The sequence below is a fragment of the Fusarium solani genome (genome assembly GCF_023522795.1).
Source record: "Fusarium solani strain SB1 chromosome Unknown bctg00000003_1, whole genome shotgun sequence".
Lineage (NCBI taxonomy): Eukaryota > Fungi > Ascomycota > Sordariomycetes > Hypocreales > Nectriaceae > Fusarium > Fusarium solani.
In genome coordinates this window covers 4,339,716-4,364,512 of record NW_027072154.1, presented here as the reverse complement: position 1 = coordinate 4,364,512, position 24,797 = coordinate 4,339,716, and the positions used below count along the sequence as shown (strand labels likewise).

At 51.8% G+C, this 24,797-nt stretch overlaps 9 protein-coding genes across 9 annotated transcripts; 4 read left to right on the top strand and 5 right to left on the bottom strand.

Annotated features, from left to right (window-relative positions):
* Positions 1–764: 764 nt before the first annotated feature.
* Positions 765–3,150, top strand: MRS44_006981 (uncharacterized protein; the record flags this gene model as incomplete). Its single annotated transcript, XM_065621945.1, has 2 exons — positions 765–943; positions 990–3,150. 2 exons carry the CDS (start codon positions 765–767, stop codon positions 3,148–3,150), a joined length of 2,340 nt encoding a protein of 779 aa, XP_065478017.1.
* Positions 3,151–3,407: 257 nt separating this feature from the next.
* MRS44_006980 (uncharacterized protein) lies at positions 3,408–5,563 on the top strand (the record flags this gene model as incomplete). Its single annotated transcript, XM_046274456.2, has 2 exons — positions 3,408–3,580; positions 3,670–5,563. The coding sequence occupies 2 exons, from the start codon at positions 3,408–3,410 to the stop codon at positions 5,561–5,563; spliced, it is 2,067 nt and encodes a 688-aa protein (XP_046139383.1).
* Positions 5,564–6,934: 1,371 nt separating this feature from the next.
* Positions 6,935–8,257, bottom strand: MRS44_006979 (uncharacterized protein; the record flags this gene model as incomplete). Its single annotated transcript, XM_046274457.2, has 1 exon — positions 6,935–8,257. The coding sequence occupies one exon, from the start codon at positions 8,255–8,257 to the stop codon at positions 6,935–6,937; it is 1,323 nt and encodes a 440-aa protein (XP_046139384.1).
* Positions 8,258–10,319: 2,062 nt separating this feature from the next.
* MRS44_006978 (uncharacterized protein) lies at positions 10,320–11,535 on the bottom strand (the record flags this gene model as incomplete). Its single annotated transcript, XM_046283759.2, has 2 exons — positions 10,320–11,349; positions 11,396–11,535. 2 exons carry the CDS (start codon positions 11,533–11,535, stop codon positions 10,320–10,322), a joined length of 1,170 nt encoding a protein of 389 aa, XP_046139385.1.
* Positions 11,536–12,369: 834 nt separating this feature from the next.
* On the bottom strand, positions 12,370–12,947 carry MRS44_006977 (uncharacterized protein; the record flags this gene model as incomplete). The annotated part of the gene is made up of 2 exons (XM_046274458.2): positions 12,370–12,615; positions 12,663–12,947. 2 exons carry the CDS (start codon positions 12,945–12,947, stop codon positions 12,370–12,372), a joined length of 531 nt encoding a protein of 176 aa, XP_046139386.1.
* A 2,012-nt stretch (positions 12,948–14,959) lies between these two features.
* MRS44_006976 (uncharacterized protein) lies at positions 14,960–17,005 on the top strand (the record flags this gene model as incomplete). The annotated part of the gene is made up of 7 exons (XM_046281829.2): positions 14,960–15,244; positions 15,298–16,140; positions 16,202–16,249; positions 16,315–16,516; positions 16,568–16,642; positions 16,690–16,824; positions 16,878–17,005. The coding sequence occupies 7 exons, from the start codon at positions 14,960–14,962 to the stop codon at positions 17,003–17,005; spliced, it is 1,716 nt and encodes a 571-aa protein (XP_046139387.2).
* Positions 17,006–17,172: 167 nt separating this feature from the next.
* Positions 17,173–17,964, bottom strand: MRS44_006975 (uncharacterized protein; the record flags this gene model as incomplete). The annotated part of the gene is made up of 1 exon (XM_065621944.1): positions 17,173–17,964. The coding sequence occupies one exon, from the start codon at positions 17,962–17,964 to the stop codon at positions 17,173–17,175; it is 792 nt and encodes a 263-aa protein (XP_065478016.1).
* Positions 17,965–18,169: 205 nt separating this feature from the next.
* MRS44_006974 (uncharacterized protein) lies at positions 18,170–18,619 on the bottom strand (the record flags this gene model as incomplete). The annotated part of the gene is made up of 1 exon (XM_065621943.1): positions 18,170–18,619. The coding sequence occupies one exon, from the start codon at positions 18,617–18,619 to the stop codon at positions 18,170–18,172; it is 450 nt and encodes a 149-aa protein (XP_065478015.1).
* A 1,091-nt stretch (positions 18,620–19,710) lies between these two features.
* MRS44_006973 (uncharacterized protein) lies at positions 19,711–21,731 on the top strand (the record flags this gene model as incomplete). Its single annotated transcript, XM_065621942.1, has 6 exons — positions 19,711–19,754; positions 19,813–20,030; positions 20,092–20,556; positions 20,612–20,864; positions 20,923–21,045; positions 21,113–21,731. The coding sequence occupies 6 exons, from the start codon at positions 19,711–19,713 to the stop codon at positions 21,729–21,731; spliced, it is 1,722 nt and encodes a 573-aa protein (XP_065478014.1).
* Between the last annotated feature and the right edge of the window lie 3,066 nt (positions 21,732–24,797).

The following is a 24,797-nucleotide window of genomic DNA, read 5'->3' as shown; positions in this document are numbered from 1 at the left end:
AGAGAGAGAGCTGAAACGTGCAGGTTGATGAGGGGTAATCGACCAATGAAGCGCACATCTCTACCCACTTTTCCCTTCTATGCTCATCATTTGCAGGTGTTTTGTTCTTCCTGGCATAAAAGTATGGAGGAGTTTAAAAGAACAACCAGAAGGGAATACAGTGGCTTGACTGTGTCCCTCACGGCCCGATTCAACAGGCAACGGAGACGCAGAGTTCCAAGTGATCCACTACACGAGAGCTACTAATTCAGTGAACCATGACTATGTAGGTGCTTTCTGCTTGGAACATGAGATAATGTGAAAGTTGTTCAATCTGCCTCGGTCTGTCTCCCATGATACTTGGTTCTTCGCCGGCCTCGGCATGCGGACCGAGCTGCGGGGCACGCACCTGCACCAGGCTTCCAGTTAACCTATGCAGCTTCAGACAAATCAACGGGACTATCTCCAATCGACATCGAACTATAGTTGAAGATACCGGAGTGATCAAGAAGACTTTATAAGTCTTTCGGCCTTATGTTTCTCCCATCGAGAATACCTGACCACTATTCTCCGGAGCTCTTGGTTCATCCAACCGGCCTCCTCGGGAACGGCCCCACTTTCGGTCCGCGCCGGTGCGAAAGCAGAGCGGACCTTGAAAGCCGCTCCGATCAAGAAATGTCCAAGCCGAATGCCGGTAGAGTAACTACCTCCTTTCTTAAAAGCTCAATCACCTCTGATTTGCTAAGAAACACTCATTCTCCAACAACTCGAGCCTACACATCGCCATGGAGACTAGCGCGTATCCAACGAGAAGCCCTCTGTGGGTAGCTCCTCTGCCTCTCCAGCAGGACGGCACCAGACGAATCAACAGCGTTCTTATTGCCAATCGGGGTGAGATTGCTTGTCGAGTCATTGCCACCTGTCGCAAACTCCAGATCAAGTCGATTGCCATTTATGCCGACGAGTAAGTCTAACTTTCGCATCAGCGCCTGTGTCTAACCATTTCCCAGAGATGCCGTCTCCAGGCACGTGTCAGAAGCTGACGAAGCCATTAACCTTGGCTCCATGGACAATTCCGATGGCAACCCCTTCTTGAATATTCAACTCCTCGTCGATATCGCCCTCAACGCTGGAGCCGACGCCATTCACCCCGGATACGGATACTTGAGTGAGAATTCCCGATTCGCCGACGCAGTTCGGGCTGCTGGCCTCATCTTTATCGGACCTAGTTCATCCGCAATTAACACCTTGGGCGACAAGCGAGAAGCCAAGGAGTACCTCAGTCAGCATGAGCCGAGTGTCCCTTTGATTCCCGGGTTCACCGGCTCCTCTAGTGGAATCCAGCTCGAAGACTTGCAAGTTCAGGCTGAGAGAATTGGTCTTCCTGTCATGATCAAGGCTTCAGCTGGAGGTGGTGGAAAAGGACTACGAATCGTCCGGGACATGTCGGCCCTGGAATCCGAGTTCAACAGAGCCCAATCTGAGGCACAACGATCATTCGGCTTGAGCGACTGCATCATGGAGAAGTACATCGAAGCAGGAAAGCACGTCGAAGTCCAGATCATGGGCGATAGCCATGGAAAGGTCATCTCACTGTGGGAACGCGACTGCTCGGTCCAGCGCAGACACCAAAAAGTTGTTGAGGAGTCACCATGTGCTTGGCTTAATCAGTCGCAGAGGGAAGCCATGTGCGCTGAAGCCGTCAAGATTGGAGAACTGTTGAAATACGAAGGAGCGGGGACCGTCGAGTTTATTCTCGATGTTGCGACTGGAAACTTTTACTTCCTCGAGGTCAACGCACGTCTCCAAGTCGAGCATCCCATCACAGAAGAATGCACCGGCCTCGATCTCGTTTCCCTCCAACTCTTTGTAGCTTCTGGTGGAAGCTTGGAGAGTGTACCCCATCTGCAAACCATTCCTCAAAACGGACATGCCATCGAGTGCAGACTCTGCGCAGAAGATCCTCAGCGCGACTTTGCTCCCCAACACGGTCTTATCCGCGTCTGGGCCCCTTCAACAACCGACAGTCGGGAGAATGTACGCTTCGAGACGGCCATTGAGAGTGGAGCCAGGGTTTCCATCTACTTTGACTCGATGATAGCCAAGATTGTGGTCTGGGCTCCCACACGATCCATGGCTATCCAAAGAATGGCACGCATTCTATCAGACACGGTGTGCATGGGAGTTTCAACAAATCAACACTTTCTTCAAGCCTGTCTTCTCCACGAAGGGTTCCGGCGGGTGGATTACACCACTTCATTCATCCCGACCAACCTCGAGTCGCTACTCAAGAGTCCGACCTCTGTGAATGGACAGATTCCAATGGACCTCTACTCCATCGTCCCGAGTCTATTCCTCAGAAAACTTCGAGACGAACACAAATCACGGAGCACATTTAGAAACGTCCGGCTTGGCTTCCGGAACCAGCGATTCGACAAGATCAACACGCCCTGTGACGTTGTGACGAGATATGATGCTGTCAAGGGAACGACTGTAGATGCACGGGTTTCTCGCCTTCTCTTTTCTTCCAAGGCCGCATCAAATGATTTCATTGTCGAGACTGCGCCTGTTCCCTCGGCCGCTCTTGAAGCTGAAGAGGACGCAAATGGTGCAGCGGTTGTCACAAAGGCCTACAATGCACTGAGTGCATCTCTGCGAGCCGAAACTCTTCCCAACTCGGAGACCTTTTCTATCAAGATTCATTCCCTGCAAACTCGACGACTCGATTTTGGAAACGGTTCAGGGTGTGAAATGGGCCGCATTGAAGTGACTATCGGCAGGAACAAAATCCTCGGCTTCGTCGCAACAGGCAATCACATCTCCAACGAGTCAGACACCGGAGACTTTACAAGAATCTTCTGCCACTTCCCTGCCATCGGCACACCTCTCGAGTATCACTGCTACTCAGTACTGTCATACTACGAAAGCCAGCGCGTCGCCATCGCTGGGGGACCAGCCAGCACTGGTAGTATCAATGCCCCGATGCCTTGCAAGGTACTTCAGGTGCTGAAAAAGGCGGGCGATGAAGTCAAGACGGGAGAGATTGTCATGATTATTGAGAGTATGAAGATGGAGATTACTATTGCTGCTTCCAAGGATGGCAAGTTTGAGTCGAATGTTAAGGAAGGCGAGGCTGTGAACGAGGGTGTTAAGCTGTGTAGTTTTAACTAGGAAGGATAGACCATACATCAATTCAATTGATTTTTAGTAGATAAATTACAACTACGGAGGTAACATACTTCTTCTTCTACTTCTTCGGTGTGACCACAACTGATGCCGAACCATACTGCATCTGCGCACCATTATATCCACGTTATCCCCGCATCTCGGCTCCCCCGCTCCCGAGAGCCGACGCTCCGACAGTAACAAGAAAGAAAAGACACCCCCTCTCAATCACCGGCTCCGATCCCTCCTCATCCACTCACAGCATGGAGTCCAACCAGGAGCAGCAGCAGAAGCAGCAAGATCACCAGGACCTGCCCCGGCGACGTCAACAGCGCAAGGCCTGCGATGTCTGCCGTCGTCGCAAGGTCCGATGCGACATTGTGCTACGCCCCGAAGGCCCCTGCTCCGTCTGTGAAAAGTCAGGCTTGGAGTGTCGGTAAGTGGTCTTTTTCAGCACTGACTCCCAACAACGACACTTGGGCTCATGATTTTTTGCATTTTTCTGGATAAACTAACAAAAAATAGTTCAACGGCGAAATGGTCAACACCCCGTCGTGGATCTACTGCTCCGAGACGTGCTCGCGAAGGCAGCTCTCCCCGGGTATCTCTGCCGGAACCGGAACTCGGAGCCGATGAGTCCACTGACAATCATCTCTTGCTTCTCGGACCCGGGGGTCCCTCGCCGACACAGGGCAAGAATACGGAGGATGCAACCAATTCTAATGGCCAGGAGCAGCTTGCCCGTGAGGGTCTTGCTCGCTTCTTCAAGCATGGTATTGGCGCTGCCGCCTGGGCTGTCTTCGCATCCACCAAGAGCTTCCGCATAGCATATGTGGGCACGGCAGTGTCTAACCTCGTCCACCTGGTAGATCTACACCGTTCATTCCGCCAACCTTACTCTTCAATCCGCGGTGGTGGAAATCGACCGCTCTCAGAAAATACTGGGCCTGAAACGAATGCCTCGCTCGAAGGACCACCGCAAGAGGGAAGCTCTGCCAGTGACCAGTGGGGTGGTGGAAAACCTCTACACTATCCATATCCCCCGATCCGGCAGATCAAGTCATGGAAGCCCTCAGCGGATATCTGGGGGACGACGACACAAGATCTGGCAACCGAGGTGGCATCCTTCCCTGCGCAACAGGTCCGAGATGCTCTCGTGTTGGCCTACTTTGAACACATTCACCCTTTTCTTCCCATCGTCTCGATGCCCGAGTTTATAGCCAGCTACCGTACACCAGACAAGCCTCCACCGTTGCTGCTCTTCCAGGCCGTTCTCATGGCTGGAGCACATGCATGCTCTCATCCTCTTGTGGCCAATCATCGCCATGCAGTCAAACATATTCTATTCCGACGCGCCAGCATGTTATATCACATGAGGCACGAAACAGACAGAATACATCTCCTACAAGCTGCCGCCCTGTTCACTTGGCACGTCGGTGATGGAGACACTGTTGCTGGCGGACCATGGTACTGGTCAGGCATCGCGGTGCGCATTGGCTGCGGCCTTGGTGCTCATCGAAGGAGCTCCCAGCTTCCGGCTATAGAGATGTCGCAGTTTAGACGGTGTTGGTGGTCGGTGTTTGTATGCGAGGTCTTTTCAGCACTCGAGACGGGAAGACCGTGTGCGGTTCGAGCCGAGGATATAGATCAACAGCCTCTTTGCGACGACGATATAACCGACACTCCGGGTACGGCCATGTCGTCGACTGATCCCCCCGAGGTCCGTCCTGATTTTCTCAACCGGCTTGTTGAGCTGGCTTATATCGGTCTGGATATCATCTCTCTCAATTCACCTTCAAAAGACCGTCACATAGACGTCAATTCGATCGACGCCAGGCTTGGGCTTTGGTCTCTACACTCTGGTATCTCTTCAGTTGCCGACGACGACGACGCCTGGGCTTGTCATCTACGCATGCACTACAACCTCATTCTCTTACACCTTCACCGAAACCTGTACGAGCCAAGCAGCCAGTCAATTTGTTCAGCTGCTGCGCAAGCTATTGTCACATCTCTCGAACAGTTGAGCTCCCGTGACGAGCTCCGCCAATGCCACTTCACTGCCGTGGGTGCCGTGACAGCAGCAGGGATACAATTTGCCGCCGAGATCCGTGCAGCTGTCGCTTCCCAAACCTTTTTAGTCGCCATCAATGCCCTGGAGAGGTTAGCTCGGCTACTCAGATCGGCTATGCTGTTGGCACAATACTGGCCGAATGCAGAAGCCGTGCATAGCGTGTTTGAGGAACTTCACCGCGAATATCAGACGCTTGTGACTCAACATCTGCAGGGCGAGCAAGTCATGGTGCCAGAGAGTCCACCGGACTGGAATAGGCTACTAGGAGGTGAGGGACTGCAGCCGTTTACAAACTTTGCTTCGGATCAGGACTGGATGAATATTAGCAGCTGGGCGGATTTGTTGTAGCCGTCTCCTTGATTAATTCCTATCTGAGAACTATTCTAAGTAATTGATAATTAATCAGGCATCTTTGCCTGAGGGTCAAGTGTTTCCTGGTGTCCTCTTACGTGGTGAACTATCGGTATCCATACATTCATACATAATGGTAGCGGTGTAAGAGAGCAGCGGCCAAAGTAGCTAGCTTGCCGAGAAGTTCAGATGGTCCCGTTTTCGCTTGAAGAGGGGCGAAGATCATGCAACTCTAACCTGGTTCGAGTGCATCGCAAGGGGTTGCAATCCGACATGGGCTTGCTGTAAGTCGAGTCACATGACGGAAGGCGTCAGGTGCAGAATCTTGCATTTAATCTATGAAGGATTTCTTTAGCACGTGCAAAGGTATTGTTGTTTCTATATTGTGCCAGATAAACCAAAATTCGGTGTTAACTGTAGCCTATGGAGGATAATTGTGATGTTGCCTGGATGCTGCAAACGTGTACTTTTCTCTTCCCTCACAGAGATTTAAGGGCCCAATTGCATTTTGTTCCATAATTAGTTTTCCTCAGAAAAGCTCTGACGAAATTATCCACCATTCCACTGATAAAGAGATAACGCGGCGCGGCCCAAAAGAAAAGAAACTGGCCCATGGCAACCAATACTGGGGCAGCATTTCAAGTGAAGCGAAAGAAGTTGGCTGACAGTCAGCGACTGAAACAGCATTCCACGAAACATGGTGCCATTCTTGACTCACCGGTCCTGGAAATAACAAATAAAGAAAAAAAGTCGAAAAATGATATCGCTAAAGGGCCTCAATCGCCAGACGCCTGGGCCGAAACAGGAGCGAGCGGCCAGAAGCTTCTCTTTTAAAAATTCCCCGGACCGATAAGTTGGGTGACCGGACTTGTACTTGCCAAACTTGACAGCAGACGCATCTTGGCGGAAGCCCCCGAATATCGGACACGATGAGAGTCACTCGCTTGTGGAATAGGGGAGAATCTCTCAGAGTCTGCTAACGGAGGTACAAGGCCGCCCGAGACTCCCCCCTTGTCAGGCATTTAATACGATCCCTGGGATCGTGGAATCTGGGCCGATATAGGAAACAATCCTTGTTTTTCGCCCCTGTAAGCTGATGGTCAATGCCAACCTTGACGTAACCACGTTGCGGCGCCGAACCTTCTGGCCCGGCTGGAACCGGACTGACGTGTCCGGGAAATTCCATGACACAATAGGAGACAGATGTTGGAATGTTCTTTGTGAATTGTGAAAGAAAAAAAAACCTGTTTTATCCAGATAGCCATTCGCTATCGTATCCCGTTTTTTGTCTATGCCAGTTCCTGTATCCCGTGGTATCTATCTTAATAAAATTACATTACTGCATGCCTCAAGTGGTTGGCTGTTTCTCTAAAACTCCTTGCCGGGATACACCAGGTTCCGTGTAAAGACGGCCCGCATATTGAAAAAGAAGACGGTAGAAAAAGTAATGATGAGAATAATTGTCATGCCGCTGGCAGCCCAGAGGAGGCCCTCGCACTTGAATTCGTTGCCGATGGAAATAGTGGCCAGTGTGAAGCCTGTGTTGGGGAAGACGAGGGGCCACCAGCCGAGATGAAACTCCTTTGGTGGTGAGGCGACGACTGCGACGACGGCGATGAGGAACCACCAGAGACTGAGAGCCCAGAGGAACACGGCGCTTAGCAGAGCTACGGCGCGGACGGTGTCGACATTGAGGGCGAGGTGGTCAGCTCCTGAGATGGTATTGGGGAGGGCGTTGGCCATGCCGATGAGAGCGAGGGCTGTGAAAGCGGGAGGACCAACGTTCATGAAAAGTGCTGTGCGATGCTCCCGATCTGGAAGACCAGACTGCATGAGACGACCAATCATGTGTGCGTACATCATCATTGAGACGCAGAAGCCTAGACCTTGGCAGGTTAGGCCAGCAAAGATGATGGGGAGGGGGTTGATGTGTGTTTGCGTCTCGAGGATGACAGAGGCGACAGTACCCGCCAGCATGACTGGGAAGATGGGCAGCAGCCATCCAGGCATCATGGTCTGTAGGTCGTAGCTGTGAGCAGCAAAGAGGAACGAATACTGCCAGACAGCAAGTACAAAAGTGACAACGACGTAAACCCAAAAGATAGTCTGCGTTGCCCAAGCGTACGAAGCATCATTGAGGGGAATTGCATATCGCTGAGTACTGGTGATGAGCGTAGCGACAGCCAGGAAAAATGTAGGGAAGAGCATCGTCTCTCGATGATGTGTCACCGACTTGGTCAAATCACCAGGATTGAACAAGAAGCGAAACAAAATCGCGAGGCAGCAGATGGTGAAGATGGCCAGGTTGGCAGCGTATATCACGGTGCCAATGATTCGAAGACCGGTGAATTGATGCGGCTGCACGTGGATGAGCAAAGCAAGACCACCAGAGCTCATTGGAAGTGTAAACCACGACCAGGTAAAGTAGTGCAACCGTTCTCGAATGGAGAGCTTGCGTTGAGAGTCATCGAGGCTCTCCTCGGAGGGCGAGTTCTTGCAGCCCTTTTCGAGTATCGAGGGAATGTCCTTGGAGGCATCGTTCCCCTTGACTACTGTGTCGTCGAAAATGGCCTTGGAGTCGTTTTCCGGGGGCGAAATCGTCATGGCGGGGAGAGATGCAGTGGAATTTCGCCTTGTGGGGGCGTTGGAGTCGCTCCACGAGATGTCGAGGTCTCGGATTAGATGTGCCATTGTTGTTGTTGTTTGTTGTTTTTGTCGGGGAGAAAGGTTCAGCGAATGTAGAGTGCCGAAGCTAATAGTGAATGCTGGTGCTCAATCATCAGTGTTGATCCGAGTCTAATGTACAATGAAGCAAAACTTAAATCCAAGGGATGTCAGGCACCCTTTATAGAACCTGAAAAGGGAGCAATTGTTAAGGTGAGGTTGTTCATTGACAAGGCCCCTCGACCCAGTCGGATCATCCTGCCTCGCCTAAAGGGGTGATTACGATAGGTACGAATCATGATATGGAAAAATCTCGTGATAAGGCGATACGCAAGCCGTGACTCGGAACAAAAGTCAGATCTTGGCAACATTATGATGCGTGCCCGAAGCGGGCCTGGCCCCCCAATTACAAAGGTTAAACTTGACGTATCGTCTTGTTTAGGGAAATGTCGTGCTTCAAATGCCGTTGGTTTGAGGCTCATCGGCGCGCCATGGACCTGGGTGGTTGACCCCTACCCCTGAGAGAGTGCCCCCACCCGTTTTCGGGTCCGGGATTTGGATGGGTGAGCATCACCCTACTGACAGGCAATGCCGGCAGCATCAACGTGATGGAGTGGCTGCGCGGGTCGTGTTCCGGGCCGCCGGGCCCGGTCCCAAGTGGTCGGGCCAATGCACACACAGCCAGGGGAGGACAGATAAGACCGAGCCTCAAATTGAATGATTGCCCAGGGAGGGTTTGCCACAGAGGCTGTGCTCGACTCGTCTTTGCCCGTTGATAAGGCGTCTTTGGCGTGAGGCCTCTGTCGTATTTGACCTGATGCGTTGGCAGTTGCTGTTTATGAACAGACAAGGTCATCACGTGGCATGAAGATTTGCAGAGAGCGCCATCTTTAACCTTGGTACGTAGTATATCTTTCTGAAAAAAGCATCACGGCCCTCACCGCGACTCTCGGTGAAAAGTCTGTTTTGACCGAAGGTGAAAAAAGGTTGAAAGTGGATACTCTCCCAAGCATCGGCGGCGATTCCGCTTCGCCGCCCAACGGGACATGGTCTGGTCTCTAAAACAAGGATTCCAACCTCTTTGTCGAAATTAAAATGCCGAGTAATTCTGTGGATCCGATACAGCAATCGCCAGTTTCGTCTCTGAAGCCCCGGCAACGGCCGCATAATTATTCAAGGGATATCGTGCACTGATCTTTTTCTAGATGCCTGAATCGCGATGCTTTTTACAATCGACGCCCAAAGTGAAGAATTTTTAGAGATTGTGGACCTTGATAATCAAGCTCGTCATCTTGATCTGTCGAGATTTAATGAGCATAGATAAAGCCCCTGGTATCATCCTCAGTGCCATGCCTTTATTCTGTCTGATAATTCGTCCAAGGAGGGTCCTACCCTGGAAGCTCCTTTTTTTTTTCCATTGTCTGGTGTAGAGAATAACCTTGAGACTCACCGAGGAGGTGAAGGCTGAGCAGCATCGACGTTGGTCAAAGCCACGTGCGGACACGCGTACGTTTAATGGACGACCAATACAGGGTATTTGCTTTACGGATAATGGCGTAAGCTTTGATATCGGGATTTCTTCTTTCTGGAAAGATTTTCTGAAATGATGCTATTTTGATCGTCATGCAGCCGAGAGACCTTACAGATCGACCTTGATTAATCTTGCATGAATCAACTACTGCTCCACAGCATTCACTCCCGTATTCGAAACATCTCTTTTCGAAACTGATAACGACGTAATCTTCTGTATCAGAATCTCTGTTGTCTCAAAAGATTCTATTTTGATCGCCATACAGCCGAGGAACCTTTGGAGATCTGCCTCGACTAATCCTTCTTCAATGAAACACAGCCCCAGACATAGCCTTCGACATTTGAGACCTCTCTTTGTCTCAGACGTCGTAAGCCAGTGGATCAGAGTTTTGACTTTCTGAGAAGATACTATTTTGATCGTCACACATGCAAGGAATACCAGAGATCTGCATCAACTAACATTCTTTGAATTTATCACAGCTCCACAGACTTTACTACTCATGATACACCTCTCAAACCAATACTTGATTGATCTCAGCTATATAAAATGCAACCTCATTTAAATACGGCCAACACCCGCATTCTTGGTGACGGAAGCAGGAACATCAGCCACACCAATATGCTTAACCAGGTTACTCTTGTACTGTCCAAGCTTCGAGAGCGCAGCAGAGCTCTTAAGAGTGGGCAGAGTTCCGGACCCAGACAGACGGTTCCACTCGCAGATGTATCCCAGAGACTTGGTGCAGCCCGAAGCGTCGTCGACGGTAATGACATCGTAGATCTGGGCGCCCTTGGTGCTGGATCCAGAGGTCATGGGCGTGGTGACCTGGTCAAAGTAGTTGCCCTCGAGAAGAGCCCAGACGTTGGTGTCAACATCAAAAGCGTGACCGCCAACGTTCTGGAAGTAGTTGTTGACGGCGTGGAAGAGAATCTCGCTCTTGGTGGCATCAGTTCCAACATGAGGAGCACGGCCAGAAACATCGTGAACCCAGTTGCCAGAGAAGGTGTAGTAATCCTTCTCACCAATAAACAGCATGGTCCAGTAGTGCTTTCCGTTGCAGCCAGAAGACCACGTCGTCTTTCCGTCAAACTCGTTGTTGGAGATGGTGACGTGTCCCGCGGCTCCCCAGCCAGAGACGAGCATCTGTCGACCGATGAGGGAGAACTTGTTGTGGTCGATCCAGACCTTGTCGGCGCCGTCGAGGGTGATGGCATCGCCACCCCAGACGTACTGAGGGTTCAGGTTGGTGATGTGGATGTTCTGGATGATGACGTTCTTTGCTCCGCCGCGGATGCGGAAGCCCTTGCCCACGATGACGCCCTTGTTTCCGACACCGACGATACTCTTGTTGCTTCCAAGGTCAATTGGCTTTCTGGCTGCATTGTCGTAGGTGCAGTCGGCCCAGGTGCTGGGTGAGTTGCAGGTGTCCTGGATCCAGAGCTGACCCTTGGAGGTGCCCCCAGAGCACACGGTGGTCGACTTGTCGCTGCAGCATCGCGTCTTGGTGGTGCCCTCCGAGTTGCGGAAGTCCCAGGTCCTGTCAATCATGATGACTCGGGGAGTGCTATCCGTCAACCAAGTCTTGAGCCTGCATCAAGTTAGAGTGTCCCAGTACTGACAATAATAGAACCTACTCGTTAAGACTGGAGGGATACTGGGGCTTAGCACTGCCACCTCCGGTAGTCCCAGCGGCAAAACCAGAAGGGGTGCCCTTGACCTGGGCAACGGCCCGGCCCGCAAGGAGCGCAACGAGAGGCAACAAGGTAAGCTGCATCTTATCTACAGTCCACAGTATAGAGCTGCGATGAAGACCCCAAATCTCTATCGAGGTATTCTTGATATTTTATAGTCCAGAGCCATCAGGCCAGGAGACAACCTTAATCCCCCTGTTCAAGGGTCCCATCCCCACCTGTTCGCGGACGATTACTATTACTCCACCAATGACGAAACAAGCATGGCGGAGGTTTAGACGGATACGACCTTTTGACAGGGGAAGCCTGTGATGCCAATGCTCCGAACTACTATTTCAGGAGGTTGGCCGTTTTCCCACCGTTTAAACAATTCTCCGTCGGTCGGGACACCGCGGGGGATGGGGAAGAACTTCTAGAAATGTTCCAAAACGCTTGGACTTTGGATGCCACTTTGATGGGCGGTCAGTGGGCTGTGTCTTGAGATGAAAAGCATGGAGGCGCCGCCATTTCTTGAGTCAAACGCCATGTGTGCTTTCATGCAAGGGCAATAACGTTTGTGAGAATGAACTCTACCAAAAGGCAGAGGCCACAAAAGTCAATAAGGGGACAGATTATATTACAGGAATACGACGTTAGAGGAACAATCACATACCATCGTAAGGTTAAATATTGCTTGCAGCTGGGGCTGAAAATAAGCAGGTTGGAGGTTCACTCAATTGATGCAAGCAACGGTTGACAACATTTTACATTAGACATTTATGTTCCATTCAAAGAGATATAGACTTGGACATGAGACACACAAGAACAGGGTATTTCAACCACCGCTCATGTCATAACCTCAAAGGGGTATCGATGGCAATACAAAAGAGTCGCAAAACTCGACTAGATCCAAACACCGTCAAAGACATATCAACCCTTTAGTTGCTGGCGGGATAGGACATGCCCTCGTTGGCCTTGTAGCCCTGGGCGCCGGAGGCCTGGGCCTCGCGGTACTCGGCCTCCTTGTCCTGCTGGATCAGGTCGCAGCAGCCGCAGCAGCAGGCGGTGGCAATGTCGACGAGGCAGCTGCCCTGGAGGTTGTGCTTCTCACGGAGGTTGGCACGCTGGAGGGCGAGGGGGATGAAGTGGAGACCGAAGCAAGAGGAGCCCCAGAACATCAGGCACTATGTGTGTTAGTGGGAGACAACGCGATGTTCAAGAGGATACATACAGAGGTGTTGATGGGCTCATAGCCATCGAGGTTACCGTTCTTGCGGAGACGGTGATGGGTCTTGCCAAAGGTGACACAGGGAACACAGCAGGTGATCAGGCAGGTGTCGATGGGGGCGAAGCAGCCAAAGAAGGCGTTGTGCCAGGGCTGGGAAGACTCGGGAGACTTGGAGTTGACATGCTCGCTGGGGCGGGCGAGGACGTCGTTGAAGCGATCCTTCCACTCGTTGAGGTCGTTGTGGTCAATGGGACCGTTGTTGTTGGCGTTCTGAGCAGGGGTAGCCATTGTGAAAGATATTTGTTTGAAGAGAAGATAAAGAGTGACGAAAATGCGCTGGGCAAGGTTGTTGAAGTGAAGAGTAGATAGAATGAGAGTCAAGGAGAGTGGGTTGATGGATGAAAGGAATGTTTCTGACAGCAGGACGTCCTTGGCCTTATGAACCTCGCAGCAGATTCAGTGGCACTCGACGGTTCGCAGCCCAAGGTGAATCTAGTCCTACGAGGTACGATACTAGTAAGCAAGGCGTTTTGTTCGCCCGACTATTACAAGATTACAGCACGGATGCGAGGCTTGTTGACCACAGTGTAATTGGAGCCAGTTCAGCCCTGTGACCCGCTGGCAGAAGCTGATTTGACCATCTGCCGTGAAGCTGAGGCGCCACCCAATTTAACGACAGCCGTGAAATTAGACTAACGCATGCGCTACCCATCAGCCGCACTCACAAGGCGTCCCTGATGAAACCGGCAGTTTCTAGACACGGGTTAGCTTGGAGAAAACAGAAAGCTTTTTGCTCCTTTCACCTGCAGGAGCCCAAAGGTGAGCCACACACTCGTGGGTTCATGTCACCCATCCATTGGGAGAGGCTAGACTGTTTGTCTCCTGGCTTCATGCAGCTTGGAGAAGAGGACCCATAAACCTGACACAGCCGGGCTGGCAGATAACCGGCAGGGCAATTTCGACAATGGTAAATTAGGGCAAACTGCATATGCCTTGGGCTCAAGCCCAAGCACCAGATGGCTGTTTTTCTCATCTCTGGCAAGGCTGCCTCGACCCCTGGTGCAGATAAAAAATTTGACGTCTAGATTTTGTTACTTGAGTAGGCTGGCAAACAGAGGAGATTGTTTCGGGACTGCGGCACAAGGTGAAGACAGCCTTGTGACGCTATTTCCACGCTGGCATCTCTTCATTTCGCGATCGTCATGGATATGGATGTTTTGAGGTTGGTGACGGGAAACTGCCTTGTCCCCGCATCGCTTATCAGCTCCGCATCTTGACGGAGCATCGCAATTGATAGGATGCAACACTTTCCGCGCTCTGTTTGCACACTTGGCATGAGTGATACGGGTGACGCCAAGCACGTGGCATCCATTTTCCTTTTTGTTTCATATTGTTCGAAATGAGCCTTGATTTTGTCATATCATCATGAATTCGTAGTTGAAAGGGGTTTGCATGCATTCGGTGTTGACTCACTTTCGCCGGTTGGATGAGATCTCCAGCTGCATCTGAGTGGCGACCGTTGAAATACAACGTTATCATGCATATTCGGTCTTGCCGCAAAAGGACTACAACTTGTAAAGACCTCCTATTCCAATTTCCAAGCAGAAATGTCAGCACTGCATTGAGGTGCAGGGTAGCTCCTTGGCCCAGGCGCGGAGAGAATTTTCACGAATGACCTAAAAATAACGGATCGCCTGATTCTTTCTTACCCCTGCGTCCCTCGGCTCAAAGTGGTATGGACATCACCAGCTTAACAAGGTGACATCTGGTGCCTCGGGAATGAAGGCGAATAATACGTACTTGCTGATACCAACGGAATGGCCGCAACACCCACCAGGGACTGAACACTTTAAACGCCGTCCTCCTTCCTAAGCTGCTCAGCAACTCAGGAATAATTCTTGAGAACAAGCCTGAGCTTTCCATTTGAGAGCTTTGACTGGAGGAGTAGTTCCCCACTGAGCGACACCTTGGGGATCATTGTGGAGCTCAAAATTCACCACATAACTAGTGCATCTAAGTTAATTCCTGGGCTTAGATGACGACTTCGACCTTCATGAACATAATCCTATCCTCAACATAGTCTCCATTCCCCTAAGGACCTTGCTCAAATCTCTACTAAGAGCCTTTAAAATGTTGTAGTCGCCATCGTCCAATCACGGCCCTTCGTGAGAAAAGTCACATGCTCTCCACACCTCTGTATCTGTCTGTGTTTCACAGCCCGACTTGCTCAACTGCAGTTTTCCCCCGCTTTCAACCCCAAACAACGAGATGTTGCACCTTCTCGGTGTATCTTCGCCTCCATGAGAATGCATCAATTGTCGTGGGAGGCTCGCGCCGCTGCAAAGCGGGCTGCGACCCTCGCAAAGATCCCGCCGCAGTGGAGACTTGCGCCTGAAGACTTGGAGCGAGCCAGTGAGCAGCGCGATCTTACCGGCTCCTTCATCAACGGGCTTCTGGACAAGCAGACTGTTTCCATCACATCTTTGGATAGCTTGCCGATACTCGAGTCCATCAGCAGTGGAAGGTTGTCTGCGACTGAGGTTACAACTGCCTTCTGCAAGACGGCGGCCGTTGCCCATCAAATCGTGCGTCCCAGTATGTTTCAGCTGCCACCGCGCGACTGATTACATTTTTTCAGAACAATTGCCTCCACGAAATCTTCTTTGACGAAGCGCTCGATCGAGCCAAGCACTTGGACGACTACTATGCCAAAAACAACAAGACGGTTGGGCCACTTCATGGCCTCCCCATCAGCCTCAAAGACCAATTCCACGTCAAGGGCGTCGACACTACGATGGGCTATGTAGGTTGGATCGGAAGCAACCTCGGCATCTCAGAGCCAAAGCAGATCCACAAAGTCGAGAGCCAGATTGTTACGGAGCTACTATCACTGGGAGCAGTCTTGTTCTGCAAGACCAGCCTCCCCCAGACACTACTCTTCGGCGAGACCAAGAACAACCTCATCGGGCAGACACTGAATCCTCACAACCAGAAACTTTCCTGTGGGGGCTCTTCTGGAGGCGAAGGTGCACTGATGGCTCTCCGCGGGAGTTCTCTCGGAGTCGGCACCGACATTGGGGGTTCGGTTCGTATCCCTGCTGGCTTCTGCGGCGTCTTTTCCATCAAGCCGACCCCGGAGCGCCTATCGTACCGCAACGTGGCGAATACAAACCCTGGTCAGAATACTTACCGCTCGACTGTTGGATTCCTTGGAACGTCGCTAGATGCGCTGGAGCTTCTCTTGAAGTCCGTTCTCAGCAAGAAACCATGGGAGTGTGACCCTTCCGTTGTACCGATTCCTTTCCGCCAGGAAGTGATTGATTCGTACTCATCTCGAGTAGATGAGCAGGGGCATGTCAAGCCCGCTGCGAAACCTCTCAAGATAGGTGTCCTGTGGACTGATGGTGTTGTTGGGCCCCATCCCCCTGTTCTCCGAGGTTTGCGAATTGTTCACAATGCCCTCAAGAACTCTGGCCACAAGGTATCCTCTCTTCACAATTTTCGCGATATCTGATGGCGCTCTCACTGATGCCGTTGTGTAGGTAGTAGATTGGGAACCACCATCACAAGCGACAGCCAAGAGAGTTCATGTAAGCTTGAACCCTTCGCTACCATCTGTTTGAGGGATGAAACCAGCTAAAGAGCATCTTCACAGGTATCTTTTCTCATGGCTGATGGTGCTCACGACATTCATCAACATCTCAACCTGTCAGGAGAGCCTTTGATTCCGGACCTAAAGCAGACCTTTGAGCTTCGGCAACCGATTGGATTGCTGGAGTACCAGGATTTGACACTTCAAGGCCTAGCCTATGAACGCGAGTACTCTGACTACTGGAATTCTACCGCAGATGAAGACGGTGAGTTCTGCTCTCTCGACCGAAGTGCATGTCTAACACTGTCATGGTTAGGCCAAGAAGTCGACGCGGTAATCATGCCTGTTGCACCGCATGCAGCCGTGATTCCGGGCAAATACTACCACACCGGTCAGTCAAGTCCCTATGAGAAAAATAGCAGCTAACGGTTGAGGTAGCATACACCGAAGCAATCAATCTGATGAACTATTCGGCTGTTGTGATCCCTGTGATGCAAGCTGACGAGAGGATTGACGTCTTTGACGATTCTTACGAGCCATTGGGAGACATGGACAAGCTCAACTGGCAATCCTGTAAGCAACTGACACCTTTCTCTGTGTTCGACTTAAAGTAACTTGTTCTTTAGATGACCCAGCCGTCTATCATGGGGCACCTGTCGGTGTCCAGGTTGTGGCGAGAAAGTTTGAGGAGGAGAAGGCCCTGGCGATCGCTAGAATTGTATTCACTGCTATTCAGAGCACCGATGCCATTTGACGTTGTACTTATTCCAGTCTTACGCCTGTTGGCTCTAATAGCTAATGTTAAGGAAATTTTACTCTGCCGCATAGTAGACATGCCTGCCAGCTCCAGCGCGTGCTGCTTACCTACGTGCCCCATCTATGGCGGATATCTCTTCTCCGGCCTGGGATCAGAAGTCAGGGCTAACCCCCGATCAGATATACATTACTGTCTCCTAGAACATCCAACAATCTCTCTAGGATGGAGTGTGCCGCAAAGTTACATATCGAATGCTCGACATCTCGAGCCCATAGCTCCCGACACCAGTGCAATCCCTCAAGTACCGTCGCTGCCTCTCCAGAGGGGAGACACTTGGGAGATGGCAAGTTGTCGGAAAAGTGGTTGGCCACGCTCAACGACGACAATAAGCATGTAGTTCGCGTCCACTGACCCCCAACCACGAGGGCGGCTATCAAAAAGTCCTCCTTGTACAGTTCGGCAACCACACGGCCTGCAACCCGGCTGAATCCTGCATCTTCAAGCATGCATCTCTGCTGCACCAAGATTGAAATGGCGCATTCTGCCTCTGCTAACGGGGAAAATGCTGCAACTCGTGTAGTGTCCACAACCGACTTGGGGGTTTTGCACCGAGAAGCCAAGTGATAGATGGTAAGCAGCACACGGCGAAAGTAGACGACGAGCATGCATCTTTGAAGGCACTTCCACGTGCTATCAGATTCTGCAAAAACCATTTCTGTCTCTCGTAATAGGTCCCTGATCAGAGCGTCGCCCACGATGAGGTCCACACCTTGGGGTTCTGTGGCAGGCGGCAGATTTGCTAGGGAGATGATTGCAGAGACCAACGGCAGCGATCTGGAAATTAGAAGCTCTGCTGACGAGTCTGTCCATTCGCCGACGTCGTGAACGTTGTCATTTGCTGTCCACATCGAATCAATGTCGACGTCGTTGGCATTGATGGGAATGCCTGGCTGCATGATGGAAGGCGAAAGTAGCACCGACGTGCCAGCATGCATTGAATGGTGCAGATACATATATCTCACCGTTGCCCATACACGATTCTCCTTGACGGTGCGTAGCCAATCCTGCGGAGTGAGGTTTCCGTCACGCATCCTCTGATCGAGACCAAGCGTCAGACACATGTGGAGTGCGGCATCCAGCAACGGGCCACAGGCATCCCTCTCATGACATGAGAAGAGGCTTGCCTTTTTCGCCGTTGCCATAAGGCATAGAGTCCGCACCGTCTCCAAGCTGGCGTGGAAAGGGTATGAGAGTTGAGCGAGGCATGAACTCGCCCCCTCTGAGGTACCTTTCGATAGAATAGGGGAGATTCAGTGCGGCGAGCCGATGACCGATCCTCTCTTGAGTGATTCGAGTACCAAGCGCGAGTATCGTGAGAAGCTGAGCGAGCCAGTCGTAACTGGCAGAAGAAGGATTCAACCAGTAGCATTCCAATTCTAGCTCAAACGTCGGAACATGGAAGAGGCGGTTGACCCCCTCGATCGTGTCAAGATATACCCTGACCAGTATCTTGGTGATTTCTTTCGACGGAAGATAGCGAGCAATGATCTGGGACTTGGTAGCTGGCAGGCCGTCAAGGTCGATTTCAAATGGAAAGCTGGGGAACCTCATGGGGCTAAAGGTAGATGGGCATGAGCCGCTCGGTTTGGAATAAGAAGTTGTCAGATTATCAAGGAGGGTCGGAATGCTGGTTGCGCACTATTCGAGGCCGCAAAAGTCAATTATCTGTATCGACAGGAGCAGGAGCAAGAAGACATATGTTACCTGATCTAAAACCGCTTGCCAATGAGTCTGGCCTCTTTGGACCAGGATGGGTGGTTCCAATGGGTTATTCAGGAACTCTAGAACAGAAGACAGTTGCTTGTATAGCCCAGTTAGGGTCTGTGCCAGACGCCAATCAAGAGTCAGCTGCAGCAATAGAGAGTGGCTGTTGACCAGGTCGACATGCCCAGAGTTATCATGGTCAAAGACAGAAGTGATGAGACATGTGACACCACAACCCGTGGCAGACTCGCCGTCCCTTTGGCTGGCCTGGTTTGGGAACTCAACATAGGAGCATACATGGCTCTTGCCACGCCACTCGCAGCGGCTGCAGGGTAGTTTACGATCACACGAGACTTTCAGACTCCTGCACTGAATGCAGTTCAATGTCCGACGCCGCCGCTGGACGGCTTTCGCTCGAGAACGGCTCTGTGACCGGGGGGCCTGGAACTTTAACACGCCGGCCGAAGCCATGTTGGCTGACTTGTCCCTTTGTTAGTGGTCTTGATGTGCGTGTGTGTATTGGTAGCATACCCCAAATGTCGATTAAAAAAAGCCAGGCCGAAAAAAGATGTTTCAGTAAAAGTGATGCTGAAAGATGGTCTGCGACGTCGGACAAGGTAGCGAGCATCGGAGTTCCTGACCCCGTGGGTGGCTGAAGATGGACTAGCCATCTCAGGCTAGCGCGGAGATAAGATCAACATCCTAGAACACAAGCATATGGGGGACATCCTAGTTGATTGGCGGCGCTGTTTGGGAGGACAGGTCGTGGACTAGATCCCTGCGGCCCGTGGTTCAAATCGGGCCATGTGTGCGAGGGAGGACTTCTGAGCCGGTCTGGTGTATAAAAAGGTCTCGTTCTCGCGCTGTGTTATCTGATCGTTCCGAATAGAGCACAAGTTCGCCTCCTCTTCTATATATCTGCCTTTACCCACACCAGCATGGGGTTTACGTCAAAATGGCTACTTGGTGTTGCATACACAGGGTTCGTTGCCCTCGGTTGTTGCATCATCTCGAGGAACGTGAGCTGACTAGAGTTACAGAGTCTATCTGACTCTCTTCGTCATGGCAATGCAGCAGCATGTGGTAATGGCCATGACTCCTTACATCACTAGTGGCTTCTCCTCCCATTCCTTGATCCCGGTCATCTCCCAGATGGCCTTTATCATTCTGGGCATCGTCTCGCTGGCCGTGTCTCGACTTGTTGATCTATGGGGGCTGGCCCAAGGTTTCGGTCTCATGGTTCTGGCCACTATTTTAGGTGCGTAGAAGACAACCACATAGCTAAAGAAGACATGAGTGAGCTAACAGTTGGTTCTCAGGTTTACTGCTCATGATGTTCTGCCGGAACATAGAAATGTATACGGCAGCCGTGGTGAGTAACCCCTCAAATTGCCTTATTGATTTGTTTCCAACGGTCATCTTCTCCTCTCAGGTTATCCATGAAATTGGTTATGGCGGCATCCTCTACACTCTTCTTGTCTTTGTGACGCAGAACGCAAAGTTCAAATACCGTCCCCTGGCAATTGGTTTCACCAAGGTTCCCTACATCGCAACCACCTTTGCCGGGCCGAGGGCCGCAGAGGCCTTCTATGACCACGGTCTGACGAAATGGGCTTTTGGTTCTTTTATCATTATTCTGCCTTCGATTGCAGGGCCACTTTTCTGTATTCTCCTGTACAACCAATGCAGGATGGGTGCCACATCTTCGTGTCTGGAATCACAGAATCAGCAGGTGAAGAGCGGCTTGTTTGGCACCTTGCTCCGCTGCCTGAAGGACTTTGATGGTGAGCCCGATCAAAAAAACACGCATCTGAGAGTTTTACTAATACAAAACTGCAGTTGTCGGCATCTCCCTTGCGTGTGTCGGCCTGACGCTCTTCCTCCTCCCGTTCAACCTTGCAGCAACTGGATTGAACGGTTGGAAGAGTACAACCATCATCTCCATGATCCTGGTGGGATTCACTCTCTTGGTGCTGCTGGTACTATACGAGTCTTTTATCGCGCCCACCAAGTTTCTCCCGTTTGAGTTGTTACGAGACCGAGTTGTGTGGGGTGCATGCCTCAGCGTCTGTGGAGTTTACACAAGTTTGTTGTGAGTGTTTTCTCGAGGAATGAGCTGTCTGTCGCTATGTGGCTAACTGGGCCATCAGCTGTTGGTTCTCGTATTTCACGTCTCACCTCCAGGTTGTCCACAATATGGGCATTGGCGAGGCGGGCTACCTGGCCAACACAAACTACGTCGGTACGGGAGTGGCAGCCGTCGTGGCTGGAATGTAAGTGCAATCCATTGGTTTCTTTGCAGCTGAGTTTGAGACTAACCAATGGCCGCTCGCCTCTTAGTTGTATGCGTTATCTTGGTCGCGCGCGGACGACTACTCTGGCAGCTTTGACTATATACACTCTCGGCACCGGGATGATGATCCAGTTCACCTCGTCAGGGTCGCCATCAGCCCTCGGAGGTGTCATCGCGTCCCAAGTGCTCATCTCCCTTTCAGCGGGCATTCATGCTGTCGGCGCAAACATTGGCGCCTTGGACGGTGCCTCACAGTCCACCCTCTCGATGCGGCTCGCGCTCGTCTATTTGTCTAGCATGATTGGCTCCTCCATTGCGCTCGCCATCTCGGGCGCCATCTGGACTAATACATTGCCTGGGCGTCTAGCGTCTAATCTTGCGGGTTTGGGGCTGACCTCTCAGGAAGAAACCTCCATCTACGGCTCCCTGATTGTCCAATTGTCCTACGACCTTGGAACCCCTGTGAGAGATGCCATCATCCGCTCGTACAGGAGCGTGTTTAGAATCCTGATGATTGTCGCTACTGCAACGTCCGTGGTCTCTTGGGTCGGTGCTCTGATGATGCGCGATATCACTGCTAGCGATCGGGATGCCAAAGAGGAAGAGTCGGAGTTGGAGCAGCCCCATCAAACCAGGGGTGATACTGTGGCTATCTCGGAAAAGTAGAGAGAGGGTAAATCAGTATCCAGACTTGAGTGGGGGCAAGAAACACCTGAGGAGTACTCATTGATCAAATTCAACCTAGTCACAGCCTTCCAACTCAGCTAGTTTTACATAGTTTCCCCTTCAGCAATACGCTTAATAACTTGCTGGTCCCCGCTCTCCTGAACCAACCGTCTAAAGTACCCTCGTCTCTGTGTCACTGTTCCACGTCGGTCTGTAGAAGTTTGTTGCTTCTGGTCCTTGATCATGTCCCCCAGCAACTCTCTCGGCCTCCCGGTCTCGACCACCTCGCCGTCTTGCAAAACAACGACCTGATCAAAGTCGGCCACCGTGCAAAGTCTATGCGCTACGACAAGTACACTCATCTCCAGGCCCCCCAGATATCGACGGATGTATTCTGGATGAAGAATGCGCCGAATGTGCTCATCAGTATGCAAGTCAAGAGCGGAAGTGGCCTCGTCGAGAACGAGAGCTTTCGGCCGCTGGATGAGAGCGCGAACGAGATGGAGGAGCTGGCGCTCGCCTTGGGAGAAATTTGCACCCCCGTGGCTAACAGGGGTGTCAAGTGAGGGAATCGGAGCGTCGAACGAGAGGTTGTCGTTGTACCCGTTAGGTCTGCTACTCTGAAGCTGTGATGTACTGTGCCATACCGAGCGCAGTAGATCCAGCAGTTCTGAATCGTCAAACTGGTCGTCCGGGTCGAGATTGTAACGTATCGTACCAGAAAACAGCATTGGGTCTTGCGGTACGATGGCAAGCCGACTCCGCAGGATGCGAGGATGGATCGTTGAGATGTCTACACCATCAACCAAGATACTACCGGCCGACAAACGCAACAGGCGAAACAGAGCAAGAATCAAAGATGATTTGCCTGCTCCCGTGCGACCAACGATACCAACACGTTGGCGCGGTTGAAGTGTTAAGCTGACATTCCTAAGCACGTCTGGGCCGGTCGGTTTATATCTTGCCGTGATATTGCACACCTGCACGAGCCCCTGAGTGGGCCAGGTGGCAGGCACGATACCTCCAGTCTCGGTCGCAGCCTCAGTCTCGACTTGGGTAAACTCTAGAACCCTCTCGAGAGCATTCATGTCAAGTTCCAAGCTGGCATAGCGTCGTAGGGCAAAGTCGGTGGCGGCGGAGAATTGAAGCACGAAACTCAGAGCAAACCCGGCAACGGATGCATCGAGGTTTCCGGTCCGCACGATGAGCAACGCGGCCAGTGTGGCAAATGTGGCCCCGATCATGTTCAGCCGGAAGCTGAGCCAAGCGTTGAAGAGCGAGAGATGCCAGAGGGCTCGTGTACGCCGGTCTACCGCCTGGTGCATCTTGTCTACATATAACACGCAACTCGACCGAATCGTGGCAAGGCCCTCGGTCACGGATAACAGAAGGTCCAACACCGGACTCCTCGCTACCGCTTCCAAGCGCTTCATCTCGTGCGCTGCCTTCAGATACCGATAGCAGACGGCCACTGAGACGGCCAGCAAAGCCAAGGCAGGTAAAAACATGGCGGGCAGCGCTAGCGTGGCAGCCAGGACGATGCCAAAGATTTGTAGCACTCCGGATGCTGCAGAGCCAAGGTTCTTTCCAAGATTTGAATCAATAGACTGGAAATCCGCAGTGAACCTATTTATGATGCGTCCGATGGGCACCGTATCGAACCAGGCCAGGGGGACGCTGATGACTGCCCCAAACATCCGATCGAACAAGTAGCGCGAGGCGTTGAGGTTGGCCTTGAGGAGGATGAAGTATCTAACTGTAGACACTAAGCACATGCCGAGAGAAATAGCGAGATAGACTTGGAGATGGAACACGTTATCGTGAGGCTGGTCCGTACCATGCCGCACGTATGTGTTGACCACGAGGTCAAGCTTCGTGGGCCGTCTCTGAGCGGTTCTTGTCCACGAAGCAATCCAAAGCCCCTGAAGCCATGTATTAGCGAACATCCATCACACAGTAGCAGCGCTGTTCGAACAATACATACCCTTCCGAGGAATAGCGCCAGGTATGCTCCTGAGGTCGCCACAATCATGGTGATCAGGACAATGCCGGTTCCAGCCTGCACGAATTTGGTCAGTGCCCCAAGTTTGAAGGGCCCACTCGACCGTTCCTCGTCGACCGCGATAACCTGTTCTTCTGCGCCTCTAATATCGTCTTCATATGTACCTTGTTCAGGCTGTGGTCGCGAACTGGGATGCTCCCTCATAACTTGCTTGCCAACTCCCTTCAGGAGCTGCTGTTTGTCCTCCTCATACACGCGGCCGTTCTCTACACGATAGACATGGTCCGTAAAATGCAGGCAATCCCCTGAGTGATGCGTAGCCAGAACACGCGTTCTTCCTCGGGCAAGGTCCCCCGTCAGAGCAAAGCGCACTAGATGATGCCTCGTACCAATATCAACTCCCCCAAGGATATCGTCGAGGACCAAAATGTCAGCACGCGAGTACAGGGCTCGGGCCAGAGCGACACGAATCTTTTGACCGCCGCTGAGATTAACCCGGTTGGAGCCCAGGTTTGTCAGGTCGCCATTCGGCAGCGCTTTGAGGTCTGGCAGCAGCGCGCAGGCAGACAAGGCTTGGTGATATTTGCCCTCGTTGTAGGGCAAGCCAAACAGGATGTTTTCGCGCAGTGTACCAGCCTCGATCCAGGGGTTCTGTGGCACGAAAGCCGTCGTGTTTTTCAGTAACCAGCAATTGTCTTGAGCCGAGTGAGTTCCGGTCGTCTCTTGGATTGCATGTTGCGGTCGTTGTATCGTGCCTTCAACAACATGACACTCGCCGAGAATACCTTGAAGGATCAAACTTTTCCCTGACCCAGTCCCTCCAGTAATCACGGCCAATTCGCCAAGCTTGATCCGCAGAGTGATATCCGAAAGGATGGATTCTCGATGCTCGATAGCTCTCCTTGACGGCCAAGCCAAGGCCGCTCCACGGAAGCAAATATCCTCCGTGTCATCATCTAGCTTGTTCATCTCTGCATCTTTCAAAAAGGTTTCAATGCGATCCATGCTCGCCCTGGATTGCAGTAGCTGAACTGACAGTATAGGGAGAAGAGCAGTCCAGATCT